At 36.2% G+C, this 19,634-nt stretch overlaps 1 protein-coding gene across 4 annotated transcripts in view; it reads right to left on the bottom strand.

Annotated features, from left to right (window-relative positions):
- The window catches only part of LOC121326715 (collagen alpha-1(XI) chain-like), an 85,924-nt gene that overhangs the window by 5,085 nt on the left and 61,205 nt on the right, over positions 1-19,634 (bottom strand). For all 4 annotated transcript variants that reach the window (XM_041270125.1, XM_041270124.1, XM_041270126.1 and 1 more), the window contains 17 exons: positions 18,987-19,040; positions 15,608-15,715; positions 12,792-12,845; positions 12,529-12,582; positions 12,349-12,402; positions 10,290-10,343; positions 9,565-9,672; positions 9,207-9,260; positions 8,653-8,706; positions 7,095-7,148; positions 2,631-2,684; positions 2,233-2,340; positions 1,879-1,932; positions 1,552-1,605; positions 384-491; positions 186-239; positions 44-79 (listed from right to left, as the gene is read on the bottom strand). In XM_041270125.1, the coding sequence (XP_041126059.1) occupies positions 44-79; positions 186-239; positions 384-491; positions 1,552-1,605; positions 1,879-1,932; positions 2,233-2,340; positions 2,631-2,684; positions 7,095-7,148; positions 8,653-8,706; positions 9,207-9,260; positions 9,565-9,672; positions 10,290-10,343; positions 12,349-12,402; positions 12,529-12,582; positions 12,792-12,845; positions 15,608-15,715; positions 18,987-19,040 (1,116 nt within the window). The remainder of the gene's footprint in view (positions 1-43; positions 80-185; positions 240-383; positions 492-1,551; positions 1,606-1,878; positions 1,933-2,232; positions 2,341-2,630; positions 2,685-7,094; positions 7,149-8,652; positions 8,707-9,206; positions 9,261-9,564; positions 9,673-10,289; positions 10,344-12,348; positions 12,403-12,528; positions 12,583-12,791; positions 12,846-15,607; positions 15,716-18,986; positions 19,041-19,634) is intronic.

The raw sequence follows: 19,634 nt of genomic DNA, 5'->3' as shown, positions 1-19,634 counted from the left end.
AATATTGTTTAATCTAAAACAAAAATGAAATGTAGAAACTTACCAAAGAACCCTTGCTACCCTTTGGACCTTGAGGACCCTACATTAAACAAACAGAAGGAAACACATTTTAGTAAAAACAAATATCCTTAAAGTCAGGGTTTCATGATTTAAACAATTCATTCTAATGAAGGAGAACAGCTTACTGGAAGACCAGGAGGACCGGGGGGACCAAGAGGACCAGGTGAACCAGCGATACCCTGTGAAACAAGCACAAAGAAACAAAGGCAATTTCAATGAAAATATTTACACTCTAATCAAATCAAGTTAAAGGAATAACATATATATATATATATATATATATATATATATATATATATATATATAATGAATAGGATACTTACTGAGTCACCCTTGGAGCCATGAGAACCTTGTGGGCCAGGCAGACCTCGGTCACCCTTCTCTCCCTGCTCACCAGGTGGACCGATGAGACCAATCAAACCTGGATGACCCTATAATGACAGATATGCAATGCTAAGAACATGTAGGCCCCGCACAAATCCTGTGGCTAACCTCTTACCTATGATATGGTACTCATATTTACAGGTTGCCGAACACTGTAATTGCACTATTATTATGTAAGTTAATTCTATATTTCATTTATATCTCTAATTCTATATGATCTTTTCAATTCTCTTGTCAGCAGTGACACAGCTATAGTATTATACATAAACTAAGTGGTGTGATGCCCACCAATGTAAGAACTGTGCTCTGCTGATGGTGAAAGTTATAGATAAGATGGAAGTTTGACCATTATAGTATTAATCTAGCAAAAAAATAAAAATAAATAATGTACAGAGTTTTGCCAGCAGAATAACAAAACACTTGCTATTCGGCATGCAGATTACAAATCTGAATACCTTTAAACTTAGAATATAAAAACTACAATAAGACAAAATCACAGTGTTGTAGGTTTTCTTTTTTTTTTCTTGAGTTTCTATTACAATTTATCCTAGCATAATTCAGGGTAACATCACCAGGATCTCTTAAAGTATCTGGAACGTTCACCCAATGTTTGAGAGTGAAACTGTATTATGGGGGAAATGGGAGCCATGACCTTACCATGTTATAACCAATTCTGCACTATAACAGGTCACATTATAACAGAGTAGCACTGTAATAAGATTTACATTAGAATTGATCTAGTTAACTTCAAGTCACTTCTTTAGTTACTATTGTTCTTATTGTTGATGGGGGAGTGGTATAGCAGATTAATGCATTAAAATTTTTATTATGCAGTTAAACCCAGCCGAACCTATGTTTTTGTCCAGTACTTAGTTGGCACCAAAATGACTTCAGCCCGGCTTGCACCACTGTTTATCCAGAGACTGAGTTTGGTGCAGTCCTCTGAACCAGTATCTTTACACACTGGAGCAGTGCTGGGATATCCATCTCATCTTTGGCAAAACGAGAAGCTACAGACTCCAAGGTTTTCAGGGCAACTATTTTTTTTTGGCTCATGAGTTCAAAATTTACTTTACCAAAACTGCATGGTATTTTGGGATCACTCACCTTTTCACCTTTAGTGCCAGGATCGCCTTTCAAGCCAGGGAGGCCAGGTGGACCCTAAACATAAAAAAAAGAGAAGTGAAAAATAAGATATTCAGTAGAAAACGGATACCAGGCTTCAAGTCATTCATCTGGGCCACATTTATTAAAGAAGTAGAAGACCTGCAAATGCACTGCAGTCCTGTGTAATCACAGACACTACAGAGCCTAAAACCAAGTGAAAATATTGTATTTTACAAAACAATATTAACAGCCTATTGTTTTTTTTTTACCAGTCTCACAACTGTATTTCTATAATGTGAAATAATAACAAATATGTGCAAATCTTACCATAGGTCCAGGGGGGCCATCTTGTCCAGCAGCGCCTGGAAGTCCTTGTTCACCCTGCAAAATTATTATATAGATGTGTCAAGATAACACACAGTTAAACCCCTCACAAAGACTATTATTTTACACATTTAGACTAGTTTGTATTGTAACAAAAAAGAGACAAAAATAATGGCACTAAGATTCCTCTCCTTAGGTGGTTATATATATACACACACACACACACACACACACACACACACACACACACACACACACACAGTTATGTAGCAGCAGGAAGAACAGTCTAAGTATCCTCCCTCTGTGTTTGGTCTTAATACTCAATTTTATGGAAAATGATTTATAATTTCTACTTACAACAGGGCCTGGAATACCACGAAGACCCTCTGAGCCTTGCTTTCCTGGAGGACCTTGTGGACCAACTGGGCCAGTCTTTCCCTGTGGACCCTCTGAGCCAGCTTCTCCCTGTTATTGAAATGAAAACTTTAATAAAATAATAACAGCTTTGTCTTGTAAGACACTTCCAGCTGGTGAAGATCGTCTTCTGAGAGTTTTTGGGGAATCTGTGATGAACCTGCATAGATTTCCCCATATTCATTGGGACAGAATTCATAATTTTCATCTCTAAACATTTTATTTTGTCCTTGAATACTAAATTATGAATAATTAAATGCACTAAATATTAAAACACCTGTCACTGAAATATATAACATATAAACAGAAGCCACAAATAAAAGCTGTAATTCGCACAGTACCTTTGCACCTTTTTCTCCTTGCCTGCCTTCAGCACCAGCTAATCCAGGAGGACCCTAGAGAACAAAAAAAAAAAAAAAAAAAAACAGTTAATCATACTGTCATATAGCTTGTAATTGCATTGTTAAATGGAATATTAATGCAATAGCATAGGGAAAATGTTTGAAATGAGTCCCAGTGCCGAAGTGCTTAGTCTTAACAAAATCCCTTCATATGTGTATTATAACAATAAGCCACAATCAACTGTGTTTGTTTAGTCAGAAAACATCATGAGGTAAAAGGTCAGGTTTTGAACCAAACAATACAAAATTCAGTTGCCAGCATCACTGCTACTTTAATAGCTCACAAAGAAACAAACATTTGCCTTCACTACTTCAGTCCTACATTATTCATATTCTAATAATGCACAGGGAAACATTTATAAAGACTTCTCATCAATACTTTTATATAAGTTTCATTAGTTTCATCCTATTGGCTATTATAAAACTAAACCCATAGCAATGAATCACAAACACATCAGCATCTTGAGTGAGAATGTATTGTATAGTATCATCTATTCATTATTTTTATATATGTAAACTCAAAATAAAACAAATTATTGGAAAATATTAGATAACACATCTCTATATGTACTGTGTGGCAATAATAACTAAGCACTGCAGCTACAATGTAAATGATTACATTGTGATCTATAGATTATAAATATTACCTCTCACCAGGCAAGAATAAATGATAGTGCCTCATTACTAATCATACTTAATTCTGCATTTAGCTGCACCAAACAGAACACTGACAAATAAATGGGCCACTCTGTGAATTCAGGGGTTCTAAACATTATGCATTACTCCCATGCTTGTATATGTACTGCCACAACAGAAGAAACTAGCAAATTTACAGGGTTGAGCAATACAAATGAGTTTATAGGGTTGAACAATACAAATGAGTTTACAGGTTTGGACAATACAAATGAGTGCAAGGTTGGACAATACAAATGATTTACCTATGTTATTTTGATGTCCTCTTGGTCATTTGTTCAAAATCACTTCCAAGTGAAAAACTGCTCCTTGACTTAATGAAACCACTGTCTCATCAAGATGCAAGTGCAAGATTAAATGAATGTAAAGCCTCTTATGTGATCAAGTGGGTTGTTGTGTTGCATTCTCCAGTGGATTCTCCAACCTTCTAGACCCTCTGCCTTGCCTTCTTTATTTTCAGAAAGATTTATTTGCATGGAAGTTTTGTAGTTTTCCATGTTTTATTCATGTTTATAATGCCTATATTTTTTAAAAAGAAAATCTGAAATATCATATGTGTCCTGACATAAAGTGTAGGTGTCACAAACTGTGGTATACAAAGACACAGAAAAAAAAGCACAATGTATTTAGCTTTTTAGTTATTCAAAGCACTAACTCCTAAGAGCTTGCAAAAAAAGCAAACTTAATTTCAAATAGCTACAGGAAAGATGCTGAGAAAGCAAAAGTCTTTACCTTAAATGCAAAACAACCCCTTAATGTGTATTACGAATTCTGTGAAGGACATAACCTGCGATTTTCAGAAATGATTCTATCTTGTATTTCAAGGATTTAAACACCTAGTGTGATGAAAAGGCAGTTTTGCTAATATATCTCCCAGGTCTTTAGTAACTCAGCCTCTGATGTGACATGTTTATATTTATATTATATTGTTCAAGTTATTAAATATGCTGTGTAGGAAGAAATGTTAATTTTTAGGATCAGAGAATATATTGGGAAAATATGATATGCATATTTTTGATGCTGCTAAATGTAGGGCATGCTAATTTTAAAAACATTGCATCCTAAATATACATTTTTGGGCTTTGCTAGGGTAAATTATATGGTTGTCTGGGATTTTTTACACTGCAGGTAGGTATGTGGACTAGGTTTTTAGAGCCATAACAAAACAAACTGGAAAGGGGTTAGGGTGTTGAACTGTCGAAACATAGCCTAAAGAAGACTAATTAGAATTGATTATATCTGTTCCTGTCAGAGGTCTTGGTGTTTTTTCCACGCTTTGTTTAAATATTCTCAACCTCAGTAAACTTCTTTTGCAAGTTCATTTTATAATGAATTGCTATTTTGAACCACAACCTCACAGTTTTAATGTGGGTTTATAGCACATTATTTAGGTCATGTGGACAGGGATTTTTTTGGGGGTACACCAGCAGTTCATTGTTTAGAGCTTGGTGTGTATAATTTATCTACAGCTATCCATACATTAATGCCTACACTGTCTTCCTTAATTGGATGTCTTACAGAAAAATATGCTGCCTGAGCCAGATAGCCCTGCTTTTACATAGACAAATGCACCACAGAATTGAGGCATGCTTAGTGGACCACAATCCTGAATGTACTGAAAAATAGGTAGGAGGCAGTTTGCGCTGAAATAGAATTTAAAAAAGAACATGGTTTCAAGCATTATATTTATTGAGTAATTGCAATGCCAGTTGATGCATTGTATCCCGTTCTGGTGGGTCAAGTGTTAGTTGTGTCAAAAAGTTAACAAAAATATCTATTAAAAGTTGACTTTAAGCTTTTTTATGGTCAAGCAATACATTTAAAACTTACATGACTGTGAAACAAAATTGTATTACCCTAAGATGCAATTTGTCTCTGAGAAACCAAATAGAATATGTCTTGAAGAGAAGACTAGGAGCATGTCTCCAGGTACATGTCCTGAAAATGACAACTTCATTTCCTTTTATTCCTTGGTAGTAATTACATTATGCCATTGTTTTTATATTGCTGTCATTCAGCCCACTTAGATCAATATTCTATTAGGAAGCTATCTCTATACTTCATCCAAAACCTGGTTCTATTTGAGTGAAGTAAATGAGTTTGAGACTGTCCTTGCATTTTCAATTTCACACATAGATTTAATATCCAGAAAAAAGCCCATTAGCACTCTCTTCATTTCTTTCCGGTTTTGAGACTTATTTCCACAGACTTCCATACAATGATCCTGTTGAAACTATAATGCCAAAGAAAGCTGTATTCATTAAAAGCGTGACACCGAAGAAGTAGCTGATCTCTATGCTTTAAGATTGATTCATCTGTATCTGAATGAATAGCTCCAGGTGGTCAACTTTCAGAACCATAGTTTCCTGGTTGATCATTCATTCATTACTTTGCTTGTGTGATTAGACACCCTTATTTAAATTAAAAAAAAACTATGTTATCAACTTCCCCATACCATTCTGTATTTGCTGTTATGAAGAGCACATATGTATAGCTTGATCCGATTTCTGAAGATATAGGCTTTAAAAGTGAGAATCTATAATGCACTAAATTTTTCAACCTTGTCAAAGAGATTTGCAATGGTCTACAATAAACCTTAAGGGCCCACTTTACCACTGTTGTCGTTATATTGACATTAAATTGATTATTATCGTTTTAGATTAGAATCGTCAATTGCTACTCAAGGCATTGCTGTTGCAATAAAACTGGTATGGTACCAGTGGCAGAGACCATTATGCATGTCATCATAAACAAGGCTGTTTAGGGCAGTGATAGAATGCATTTGTTTAACTGCTTCCAAGATGTTTAATGATGTAGTTTATTTAAAAAAAACAACAAAAAAAAAACAAAAAAAAAAAAACTGTTAAAGTTCAACTGATTGCCCTCAGTGGCAAAGCAAAAGATCAATATAAACTTGTGTAATGTGTTGATTTATTTTCTGGCTTTCTTTTTACTGCAGTTTAGAGGGTAGTTGTAAGTGCTGTAGATACACTGTTATAAAAGGCTTATGTATACCAAAATAGCTGGCTTTAAGACTAATAGTGTGATGGGAAATTGGGAAATCATTCATACAAGAAGACATACTTGACCTTTAAATAAAGTCTCGTGCAGACTGAACAAAGTGCGCCATAGGAAACAGGACATCTAATGACAGGTTGTGATTAAAAACAACAACTAAACTTAATGTACATTTAAACCAACTTCTGTAGATCTAACCCTCCCTTCATGATCACACCCAAAATTGTTTTTGTCATTAAAATATAGTACACATAAACTGAACAAAAAATCTGTATACCTCTCTTGTACAGTCATGTAAAACATTCACTGCAAATTAAACATAAGCTTGCTCAATAATATAAAACCAATCCCCTGTGAAGGGAGATTATTGTATTGAACTTCAATTTCTGATGTACGGAATTCTATTTTTTTTTTTCCCAAAGAGACTTAAGTTCAAAGAGTATGCATATTGCTCCTCAGTTAATAACAAGAAGAGATACTGCTGAAAAAAAAACAAAGATAAACCCACTCTTAACCACACTAATAGCCTACAGCAGGGGTACCAAAATACAACATGGTTTATACTCATCCATAGTCCTTAAGAAAATAGCTCTTAGCCTTTCCTTTAGCATGGCTGTGGATATGACCTCCGGTACCAGCTTATTTCTACCATGCGGTAAACTGTAATGTCAAAGATGAGGATGCTCTACTCACTCTTTTACCAGGAGGACCAGGTGGGCCAGCTTCTCCAGATGGACCAGGAGGACCCTTAACATTTAGGGAAAAAAGACATTGAGCTACATGGATATAACAATAACACTGACCAAGAGTAGTGTCCTTTACAGACATGTTGAATTTGCACTTCAAAACCCTGCCTGTGCATTTGGAATTCATTTAATGGAACATCAAAGGAAAAAAAAATAACAGAATTATCTTGTTCTGTGTTCATCGTCAACAGATCGTTGACCAAAATTAAAAAAAGAATATGTGGTGTGTTGTACATAATAGTGCACACGCTAAGATTCCTCTACCAGAATGTCTAAGGTGGGTCATTTATTATAATAATGGGGTTTTAACTGCATCTTTGTGGATACTTTTCCAGGTGATCTGAATTGTTTTAATGAAAGGTAATTAAGTGTGTATTATTTAAAGTCACAAAAATTAAGTATCGTGGTAACTCGTGTGACAGGCTTATCAGAGGGCTGGGAAATGGATATGGTTCTAAACTCTCAGTAACCTACTTAATGATATAATACAGCTTTAGGGTTAGAGATTTCCAGAATTAATATAGATCTCTCTCCAATACGGAAGGTCACAATTATCATTCAGCCATGGTATTCTATGTTTACACAGAGGAAGAATTTTCTTGTAATCATATTTCTTACAAAGCGCTGATAAGCAGTAGATATGTAAAACCATGTGGCTTCCCAAATATGCCCTCTCAATAACCTTGCAGCTTTTTACATTGAGGTTAAAGTTATGACAAGCTTGTTAAGTATGACCACAATACGTTGAAACAGTAACTCTTATCTTGCGTTGGGTATAACATTCCAACTACTTTCACAATAAATACTGAGCTGCTAGAAATATTGAATTGTGTATGTGTGGCAGGGCAGGGACCCTGCATGTGTAAATGTGTACTTTCTGTGTGTGTGCAATTTAAAAGAACTGTTGACTAAGCTGTCAAGTTAAATGCTACAATGTGATAATTAGAAAGTACAGTATCTACCAAAGCACAGATATTACATAAAGTAGATAGACTGCAATGCATATGTTATATACAATCTGATATATTTAATCTAAACATATTTTGTATTTATTTAGTGTAAATCCATATTTAAATATCTTAAATACTTTTAAACTTGTTAAGACTAGAAGTATTTTTCTAATCCTGAACTTCAAATTAATTTTCTCATTTTAATGGTTAAGTTTACACTTCACTTAACATGCATGACCTTTTCTAAAGTACTTTATTACAGTTACATTGTGCAACCTATTTTCTCAACCTTCCATGACAAATTACAAAAGGTGCTACAAATCACTGTTATGGTAATACCAATTCTGAATTCTATACAATTTATAAGGTAAAATAAACTGTCATGCAAATATACTGCACACTGCATTCAATCTACAGTATGTTGGAAGACAGTAGACTGCAGATTGAATGTATGGTCCACTGGTTGCCAGATCTATTGTTATTCAAAATAATAATAATAATAATAATAATAATAATAATAATAATAATAATAATAATAATAATAATAACACTTACAGGTTGGCCAGCTTCACCATCGTCTCCCTTCTCTCCACCAGACCCATCTTGGCCCTGCAATTATACAACACAATATTTCATGGCTTTGTTTGAACTTCATCTTTCTGTTCTTTTCTGTCTGAACAGAGTTAATCTGTGTATACATTATCGAAATATTTATATATAGAACAGCAATATGTTTGTTGCATCAATGACAAACTACAGTACATTATGTGTTACACTACAAACTACAAAAAATAATACACATTGCAATCTTTAGCACCTTAGAAAATACATATAATACACACAATACACATTGTAACCTTTATCACAGTACCTACAAAGATCAGTACAAACATTTATTTATTTATTTTTTTTACAAAATCTTAGAAAATTATTTATTTATATTCTAATCTAAAATTTGTATGAACTATACAATTATATATGAAGCATGTGTAACATTAAAGTGATTTGCTCGGCTGTGTTTTGACACTAGTATACTGCACATAATTAGTCCTGGTTTCCATATACTATTACTTTAACATTGATACAGTATGCATTGAGGTTTTACTTACAGCTGGACCAGCCTCACCAGGGGGACCAGGGTCTCCAGGGAATCCAACTGGACCCTAAATTAAAAAACAGGATACATGCTGATTAAAACAGGTACAGGAACAGGTTATGTTTCCATTTCATGAGCCTACGTCATTAATATTTTACATTGTTTTGTTCTGTATAATGATAATACAATGATAGTGCACCAATACTTCATCGGGTCAACTTCAAAGGACATTACTGAAAACCAGTATAAATGAATAGACATTTAACAGTGTGGGCGCGGAATTTTTCAAGGTGGAATAATGGCAGAGGAACCTGGAATTTGATTGGCTGCACAGCCTAGAATTTCTTCCATTACTCCACATGTGTACTTACAGGGTTACCCTTGGGACCATCGTCTCCTGGAGGTCCCTTGCGACCAGCTGGTCCAGCAGCTCCAGGTGGACCTGATTCTCCCTTCTCTCCCCTCTCTCCTTTAGGACCCTGCAACAGACAGAAAGTCCAATGAAATTAACCACCGATATCCTTTCCGTTTATTCAGAGCAACATCAAAAATCCTAATCTTAAAACTAGGACATACACATTTACACCTGTGTGGTAGGAATGTAACTCTACACACATATGAATCATTTTTTTTTTTATTTCCAGTGAAGTAATAGGTCAGAGAATATATTATCACACAACAATATATGTGTGGAGTTGATTTTGGGTAAGTAATTCATGAGCGGCACAGCCATGAGTGCTAAAATAATGTATATTTTCAAAATATAAAAAAATGACCCCCCCCCCCCCCCCCCCCCCCATTTTAATGGGTCAAAACTAAATCAACAGTTGTCGGGAACAGCTGATTATTGTGAAAGCATTATATCAGCACAATACATGTGGAACAGAAGGGATGGTTACAGTTAACATAATGTCTGTAATATGAAAAGTCTGGTGTGCCTTTAGCTTGGAATAATTACTAGAAGTAACTGAAGGGCATTCTAAATGGGTATAGTCGTGCCATCCCTTATTTTGGTACAAGAGTTTTTTAGGGGGGAGTGACTATTACAGTTTGCTAAATTATTATTCTGTTTTACTATCATGCTAGCTGAACTTACCCCAGCGCCAGATTCTCCTGGAGGTCCAGGGTTACCTGCTTCACCGTGCTCACCCTACACAAGGAAGAACAAGAAAGAAAACATTTAGGTCACTTTTACAGTAAAATCAATCAGGATGTACAATGCTTAATTTGTTTTCACAAACAAGTTCTCCATGAAAGCATTGATTATTATACATGGACACTGTGAACAATACAAACTACAGTTAAAGGATCTGTACAAAAGAAAAGTAATTGTTTACCGCTTTTATTGCTGCGTGACTGGGTACACCCCGCCCCTGTGTGTATAGGCATTATTTTGCATTTGTGTTGTATTATAATATAAAATCTATTGTTTAGTTAGTAATAACATGATGGTTTGTTATTGTTATTTTGTAGCATGGATGAGGTTAAAATTCCCCATTCATGCTAAACTGTAGAATGTAGAATGTGACCATCTCCAGAACAATTAATTTATTGCTTGTTTGGAGATGGTCACATGTATAAAAACCCGCAACTGTGGCTGAACAAGGTTAGTGTGTTCAGAGACGGAACGAGATGTGAGTCGTAAGACGAGAGAGTCAATAGTAAAAACCAACTGCGACCCGTGCTGGTTTACACGTTTTTGTTTTGGGTCTGTTTTGTATCTGTCTATTTATTTTGACCATCATGCCTTTTGTTTTCTATCAGTGTTTTGGCTTTGTCTAAATCTTTTACTTGTTTATTAAATCCGCGTGTCAACATATTCATATCCCAGCACTGCTGTCTGTCTACTTGCTGGCCTGACGTCACCACACAAGCTAGCCTGTTCACAATCGTCATGGTTTCAGGAATATGGGGGACCGAGTGGAATTGTGTTATTATGCACACAGTGGGTGAACAGTCAGTGCTGGAAGGATAATATACAACATATTCTGAAGAAGGTTTAACTTTATAGCATCTTTTGACATTTGTTTGTCCTCCACCAATAATATATATTAGCAGCAATTGTTAGCAACTGTGTGAAAAACGTACCTTCTATAAGCTTGTAAGTAAACTAGTTGCTGGGATGAAATGCAATTAATGGCGCTCATTGCCAAAAGAAGAAAAAAACAGGCTTACAATATTGGCCTATGGTAAGTGTTTTAAATTTGTAAAGTTCTACGATTCTGACAGTTATACTCGCAGAGCTCAATGTTTTAAAGTGAGAAGGGTTTTCATATTTAATATTTCTGTACACTAATTTGAGCTATCCACTAGGTATTGGGAGTAGCCTATCATATGTAATTAAAATGGAATGCTGATATTAAAATATAAAAAATAATTATTAATATTATGGCAGAAACTCAAATGCAATTAAAAAATGCACTGAAATAACTTAACCCTTTGCGGTCAAATTATTCAGCGCCTGTCAGGTGTGTCAGGTCCAATTTATTTTCACACGCGCTGTTTATTTTACAAGGCACTAATTTTTTTCACATAAAACAGGTTTAAAAGGCACTGGATATCAACAGGACACTCAGTACTGCATCTCCAGCCCTGCCCCACTCCTTATTCGCTGTATTTATCATATCTCTCTTCATACTGAGAAATCATCTCCTGATCACTCGTTTTTATCACCAAACTCATCAATAATGCTATCCAAGTCATTATGTTTTTACTATAACATCTTAAAAAGCTTGGCAAATGTCTGTGATATTCTTTGAGCACTGGATGTGGAAGCAGCTATCTTGTTTGTTTATATCAGTGTTATGTCTGTGGTGAAGGGACTATGCGTATTGTTCAGACCCGCCTCCTTATTTTTTTTGGCTTCTCTCGACTTCTATTGGCCTCACTCAGCCATTGAAAGCTTTCTTGGATTTTTCCGGAGAAAAAACGACTAGGTACCTGTGCTTGATGTCTTTTTGATGATGTTGGACAGGGTCTGACATTGGATCAGAAAGGGTTAAAAGAATGGCCAACAACCGTATACCAAAATATGTCAAAGTCAGCACTGTTCTTATGTCTAGGTTGGTTATTACTATTTTAAGTTCAATATTCCTATATGTAGTTTTACCAAGATATTCGTTTGGAATGCAGAACGGCAAGACATGGGTGCTTACCTTCTCACCGACTGCTCCAACAGAGCCCAGGCCACCAGGGGGACCTTGTGGACCCTGTCAACATGAGACATAAAAGCATGTGGACTTTAATTATATAAAATTCATGTAGCAAAAACAAACAAACAAAAAAAACCCCAAAACAACAGTTTACAGAAATATTCACTAATGTGGTTTACTTACATCAGCTCCATTTGGACCTTGAGGACCTCTAGGGCCTGGGGGACCAGGGGGGCCCTGTTAAAAGGAAAGATGATCAATTAGTTAGGGCTCAAAGAGTTAGCATTCTTTAAGAAAAGTAGTATGTGCACCTGACTGCCATTGTAAACAGATACGTTTCTTTAAAAAATATGCATCCACAAAATGATCCTTAGAGATGGAGGTCCAGTAATGTCATGCCTCCCAAATCACTAGTATTTAGGGGGAAAAATAAATAAAATACTCACCATTGGGCCAACATCTCCATTTTCTCCTTTCTCACCTGGAGGACCAGGAAGACCCTAAAATGAACAAGAAATTGTTATCCTGTACATGCAAAATCCATTACTACATACTACACTGCTTTCTCAATATCATACACAGAATCAGAGCCTGCCAACCTGCTGACCAGTAGAATCTTAAACTGACAGACAATCGGCAACACTAAATGGAAAATAATCTGCAACTGGCGGGTTTGGGAAGTGAGGCAGATATTGATAGTCTTACAATTAATTGATATCTGTAAGCTCTTGCCAAATTACGAAAACAAAGAAAGAAAAATGCACACATACACATACAACATTTTTTTCTTATCTTGTAGACAACATAAATTATAACCGAAAAGTATTCTTTCCTGACCAGATGCTGAGAAACTGATGCATAATTTGTTATCTTCAAGGATTGATTACTGTAATGTCCTATATTGGTACTCGTAGTCATGCTATTTCTCATCTGCAACTTCTACAAAATGCTGCTGCTAGTTTTAACAGGGACTAAGAGACAAGAACACATTACCCCTGTGGTAGCATCTTTGCACTGGCTCCCTATCCAGTTTTGGATAGATTTTAAGGTGCTGTTTTTAATTTATAAGGCTTAAAATGGCCTAGCCCCATTTTATTTAAATGATATTTTAACCCTATAAGTTTCTAGATGCTCACTCTGATCACAGGATAATTTTTATTGCTCATTGTTGCTTTTTGTAATATTTATTTATGTTTTTATCCTTGTAAAGCACTGTGCGGCAATCTGTTGTGAAAGGAGCTATATCAAAATAAAGATTGATTGATTGATTGATTGATAAATAAAAAGACATTTGCATTTCACTTCTGCTTAAATTCTGCTTACATTACTGACTCTTAAGATAATGTGGCATTTAAAACAAAATGCTTCTTCCTCTGATGTAATAACACTTAATGAAACTGGCAGACCCAGTGTAGTTGTTATTGTTATTCTGAATAATTACAAGGCAGTGCATTGCTCTGCTTTAATGCAAACCATTAACAGCAAGGTACATTGCCATTGGAAATCTTTTGTAAATGGCAGCTAAATAATATTCACATTTGTCAAAACCTTTAGAATAATAACATTCTACATAAGATCTGTATTCGTGTTCAATTTATGTTTTGTTTAAATATTTTGTGAAAATGCATTTAAATGCATTTCATCTCTGATTTGTAAAGTGTGTCCTTCCTGATCCCTTGGCCCAATGTTCAGACCACCCGTGTGACAAGAAGTTGTTATCAATGCAATCTTATTTATCCAAAGGCATTTCTGATTTTGCTACGTATACTATCATAAAACCCTACATGTTTGCTATTAAGCAAGAACCTACTTTGCTACAGAAATGTGTAAGAGGTAAAAGATGAAGGGCGGCTGGCAATTTTGTGTCAGGTTCACTGTGTTAAACCTTCACTATTACTAACCCAACTTTAACCTAAGGAGAAGGGTTTCCCTTGAGGAGAGGAGTAGATTCTATAGCCCTCATTTCGTCTGATATTTACCCTCCCTTCACCCTTCACACATTTTCAAATAGACAGGTCCCAGTAGCTTCATTTTACAAATTCCCCAGATATGGAATCAGGCAGAACCTTTAGCCTCCTTCTGTCAAACCTCATTATAGAAACTAACATTTACTACAAATAATCAGTGTTTAATGGCATTCTGCCTATAAGGAAAGGTTATCCAGTGCAATGAATAAGTTAGAAAAAAATGAATTATGCCTAATTTAAAGTCAATTATATGAAATGACTTACTGATCTCCTCTGTGTTAATGTATTATTATAATAACAAATGCAAGAACATTGACAAGGTATGCAGAATAAAAGTGAAGTAAATTAGATTGTTAATTTCATTCCGTCACTTGCATTAGGTTTTAGTGCAATCAAACGACCTATTTTCTGAAATAAAATGAACATAATGATGTGCCATCAAAATAACAGAGCTTTGTGCTGTATATTTATTTTATAATGTTACAGCTATTGTTGTTTAATGATGTGTAAAGGCTTCTAATGAGGTGGAATGCACTTCTGCCCTTAATACATTAGTACAATTGTGGAATTCTTTCTAAAAAGGGGATATGTGCTATTTTTATAAATATATTTTCTGAACATTCATCTCTTTTATATCTAAGGATTTATAAAGCACACAAAACATATGATAGTGATACATGGTGGCATAAATATATTGGAAAATGAAATTGCACTGTGGAGATTGATTTTCAAGGACAGTCTGTGGTTGTAAGAGATGGAATAAAAACATTAACAGCCACAGGCTAGCTTAAGTGTTCTGTTCCAGCACATCCATACAATACTATAATCTCATTCCATTACTAATGAGTTTTTCCTTTTGTTTGGCTAGCAACCTATTATGATGATGTTGGTCTAGTTCTGAATATGTAATAATTTTTAAAGGGGGTAAAATACCCAGAGTTGCATTCTGAATTAGATGCATTCTGATTTAAATCCTTTAGAAATCTATGCCGTTAGTGATCTAAATCAGGTTACAAAACTTTCTGACATACTGTGTTTATTGCAGTACATTGACTTTGTGCTATGAAGGTGATCACTTGATGCTATGGTTACCAATATTTGTTAAGATTAATAGGCAACCAAACAGAGTAAATACTTCAATTAGGAATAGTTAGGAGTCTATAATAAATGTTCTCAGGAGCTATTCATAATTTGTTCAGTAGATTCATGTTCAAGAAGATTTAGGAGAATGAAATGTAGAAATCTCATGGGTGATTATGACAATGTTATTGGAAAACATGAAGTTGGTGACTTACCTGAAGACCAATTGGACCAGGAAGGCCAGGGAAACCACGAGAACCTTCATCACCTTTCTGGCCAAACATTCCCTGCTGACCCCTGGGGCCTGGCTCTCCATCGCCTCCCTAGAAGATACACACCTTACATTAACCTAGGCTTGATAAACAGATGTAGCAGTAGATATGTCTAGGCATTGTAGGGTAATACAGATCTAATAACTGTTTTAAGGACCAGATATCTTGTCTAAAGTGGCAGACATATATTGTGAGGTTCCTCAAAGAGGTTAACCCAGGCAGTTCTTACAAGTCATGACCATATACTAAACAAACCCTAATTTGGTCAGTCCATGAGCAATACATGGTCTTAGATATGTCTAGCCCTGGTTGTCCATTAACAGTGGTAAGTCACCCATGGACTGAAACAGGATAATATTTTAATGTCTGCACAATAAAGGTTGTTTCGTAATGTCATGTTCATGAACAACATACCAACAAAGAATATATGGACAACGATCAAGCATAGAAATATGCCAACAGAGACTTATGCTTCTCTGAAAATAAATCACAGCCCAAAAGCACTGGTACTTCAGCTGCATTTACTTTCTGGAAGCTGATTAAATTGTCATTGACAACTGAATATATACTCTTCAAAATGCATATGTGTTTTGAATGCACTTTTTATAGCATTAGTATGGCAGTTTGCATAGTAAAATAAACAGCTCCAAAGAACCTTAACCTGTACAGAAATCATTAAGACATTCATTAATGCCACTTTCAAAGGTCAAACAAAGTTCAAGGTCAACAGAAATCAGTAACGGGTATGCCCACCACTGGCATCGATGACACCCTGACATCTCCTGCCCATGGATTGAATCAGAGACTGGATAACATGCCGGGGAATGGCAACCCACTCTTCATCGCACATGCCGGTCAAGCTCATCCCACACATGCTCAGTGGCATTACGATGGTTCATCAATGGGATCACATGAGGTCATTTGATCTCATGACAATAGTGCTGAGCTATCAGGTTGCCTTGAGCATGAGCAAGGTTGATTCTGCCACTGTCTGAGATTGCCGCCCACACCATGACACTACCACCTACAAATCTGTCAACCTGTCGCACACAGATGGCTGCAAAACATTTGCGACATTGCCTGTATACCCGGGCTCTTCCATCTGCACGTCGAAGCAGAAATCTGGATTCATCATTGAACCACATTTCTCCATCTTTGTATGGCCCATACTCTGTGATTATGATAACACTGAAGTCGTAGTTGATGATGTTGCGGTTGAAGAATCACTCCTCTAACTGGCCTTCTTGCTCGGATACCTGCCTCCCGTAGGCGGTTACTGACAGTCTGGTTGGAAATTCTACGCATTCCTGGTACTGCAGATGTTGTAGAGGTTGCAGTGGTGGAACTGTTCTGGGCTACCGTAGTGGTCTACTGGATCTTGAGTGGTTATGTGTTGTTCCGCTTTGCTGGTATCGGTTCCAAAGTCATCCTACAGTGCTCTGGGAAACATTCAGACGCCGTGCCACGGCAGACTGAGATTGCCGACTTCCAAATGTCCAATAACATTATTCTGTTGAGCCTTGGTAAGTCTAGGCATAACTTCAAATGTGTCTACAGCAAACACCAGTAAGACATGCAATCTGAGAACCCTCCACTTTTATAGCCACATCTCGGCATGTTGCAAGTGCTGTGAATGCACGTGAATATTGCAAGTCTTAAGCAAATGGTATTAATTTTGTGAATATTCACACGTTTTGGCGTACGCATGCATTTTCAATCCTGACAATGTGAAACTCTGTCAGCAAAACATGTTTAAATAAAATACAATTCTTTTCATCAAGTTTTATTGCAATTTTTAAGAGATTGAAGAAAAAATATCTGCTTTTTTTGAAGGTTATATACAGTAACATTCTTTGTAATCTCTACTTTTATTTTTGAAATGGTTCCGCTCAAAGTAAAATGTGTGGGTGTCCACCAATGAACAAAGAAAATAAATGCTGCTCTTTCTACGAATTCACTTGGGTGACAGTGGATTGAAATATTATTTTTACAAATCAGTAATCACACAATTAGAGTATTCTACTGTACATTACCACAGCAGTCAACTAGCAACCAAGTTACTGCTTTACAAACAAGATAAGGATCAGGATACAGTTAATGTTGCCTATCAATTTGTGTCATGTAGGTAATCAGTAATGCTGCCTAAGGGGGACAAAGGCTCTGCACCAAGCCACTTGAAAATAGCAAGGGGAAGATAACATCTTGAGGCTAGTGTTTGATTGTCAAGTACACTGTATAGATGAATGACTATTATAAGACTGAAAGGAGCTCCTGTTATAATTTGCCCTCCCGACCACCGGCACTGCTCTGAAGGGCTGATAGTGATTTTGTCAGAACTGAACTCTGACCAGACTGGAGGTTCCGGGTCGGGGGGCCATCTTGGCCCAATGTGGAACCAAACAGCCGCCGAGTCCCATGATTGCAATCAGCTGTGCTGTGCTTGTCAATTGGCTGGCGTGGGACAGCATGCTGATTGCAGGGGCGGGACTCGTCAGTATTTAGGCAGTGTGCCATTCGGTCTCTCTGTCTTGAACTGAAAACACAGAAAAGACGTGCTGTGTTTTGTTGTTTTGCTTTTACAAACCTGCTGTAATTCATAGAATCCCGAAGCTTTGGAAAACCCTGGTGGATTGCCGTGGTGAAAAAAAAGAAAACAGGACTATTCTTTATTCATTGGAGGTGAGCCAAGAGGCGGTGAGAGGAAACCCACTACAGCAGCACGGAGAAACCCTGTTCTTCCTTTGTTGTTGTTTTTTGTAACCGCAATGTTTTGTTTTTTATTTTTATTTGAAACCTGGGTTTACCATTGCTGGTATTCCAGGTAGTTTTCTTGTTTATTTTCGTTGTGTATTAAAATAAAATCCTGCCCAGATATCATTGTTGGACTAAAAGTCACTTCCGGCTCTGTGTGCTGTCCTTCCCTATGCTCTGCCCACTACCCTCCCACAACGACCTTGTGATTTTAAATCTTTATTAATATTCTGTCTCAACAAGTATGCTAAAGGGCAAGTGGACATGTTGCAAGATGAATGCTATCGATACAGACATAAGTGTCCTATTAGTTTCCATAATGCATTCTACACATTAAACCAAATTTAGAACATGAAAATGATAAAATATAAAATGGAACTGTTTTGTGTCAGGAGGTAATAGTATTACAGAATTATATGTTGACATCCACAGCAAACACATCTCATTAGCTAGTGTAATTATTTACAGCTTAGTGGTGTCTGACTTACATACTTTAATGTCTTAAATAGAAAAATTCAGAAGACTAATGGGTCTTGAGTAATGAAGGAAATGAAACACAACCATTACTTACAGCAGGGCCAGGAGCACCGACAGGACCTTGAAGACCTGCTGGACCAGGAGGACCCTGGAAACAAAGCACACAGACGGTATTAACAAAGAAACTTTAGCTCTATGACTAATGCAGTGCATAGGGGTTTGAAACTTGTATCTACATTGCTGTTGATTCTTTATAAATACTTAGTGTCTTACCACCGAGCTGATTGCATCTCGGTTGTTGTTCTTCAAAACAGCTGTTCAGCAACACAGAACCATTTGCCTGAACATGAGCGTACTGCATTGTTACATTATGCAACGACTGGTTTCATGCAAGGTATTTCATGCAATTTTTACTTGAGTAGATAAAATATCAATGTTATACGAAGGTGTTGCTGCTGCTTGAATTAGAGTATTACACTCGTATATATATATATATATATATATATATATATATATATATATATATATATATATATATATATATATATATATATATATATATATATATATATATGCATATATATGCATATATATATATTCCGAGCCACTGGACCACATACGTAACTTACGAATATACAGATGCCTCGGGGCGTTGTGAGGCATGAGACGAAGTCGTGTACCTTGAACCACCAAGAAGTCCATATATTCTACGTATACGGAAGCCCTAAAGGGCTGTATTGCA

The sequence above is a fragment of the Polyodon spathula genome, chromosome 14 (genome assembly GCF_017654505.1).
Source record: "Polyodon spathula isolate WHYD16114869_AA chromosome 14, ASM1765450v1, whole genome shotgun sequence".
Lineage (NCBI taxonomy): Eukaryota > Metazoa > Chordata > Actinopteri > Acipenseriformes > Polyodontidae > Polyodon > Polyodon spathula.
The sequence above is the reverse complement of the archived record's forward strand: the minus strand, read 5'-3'. Positions and strand labels throughout refer to the sequence as shown.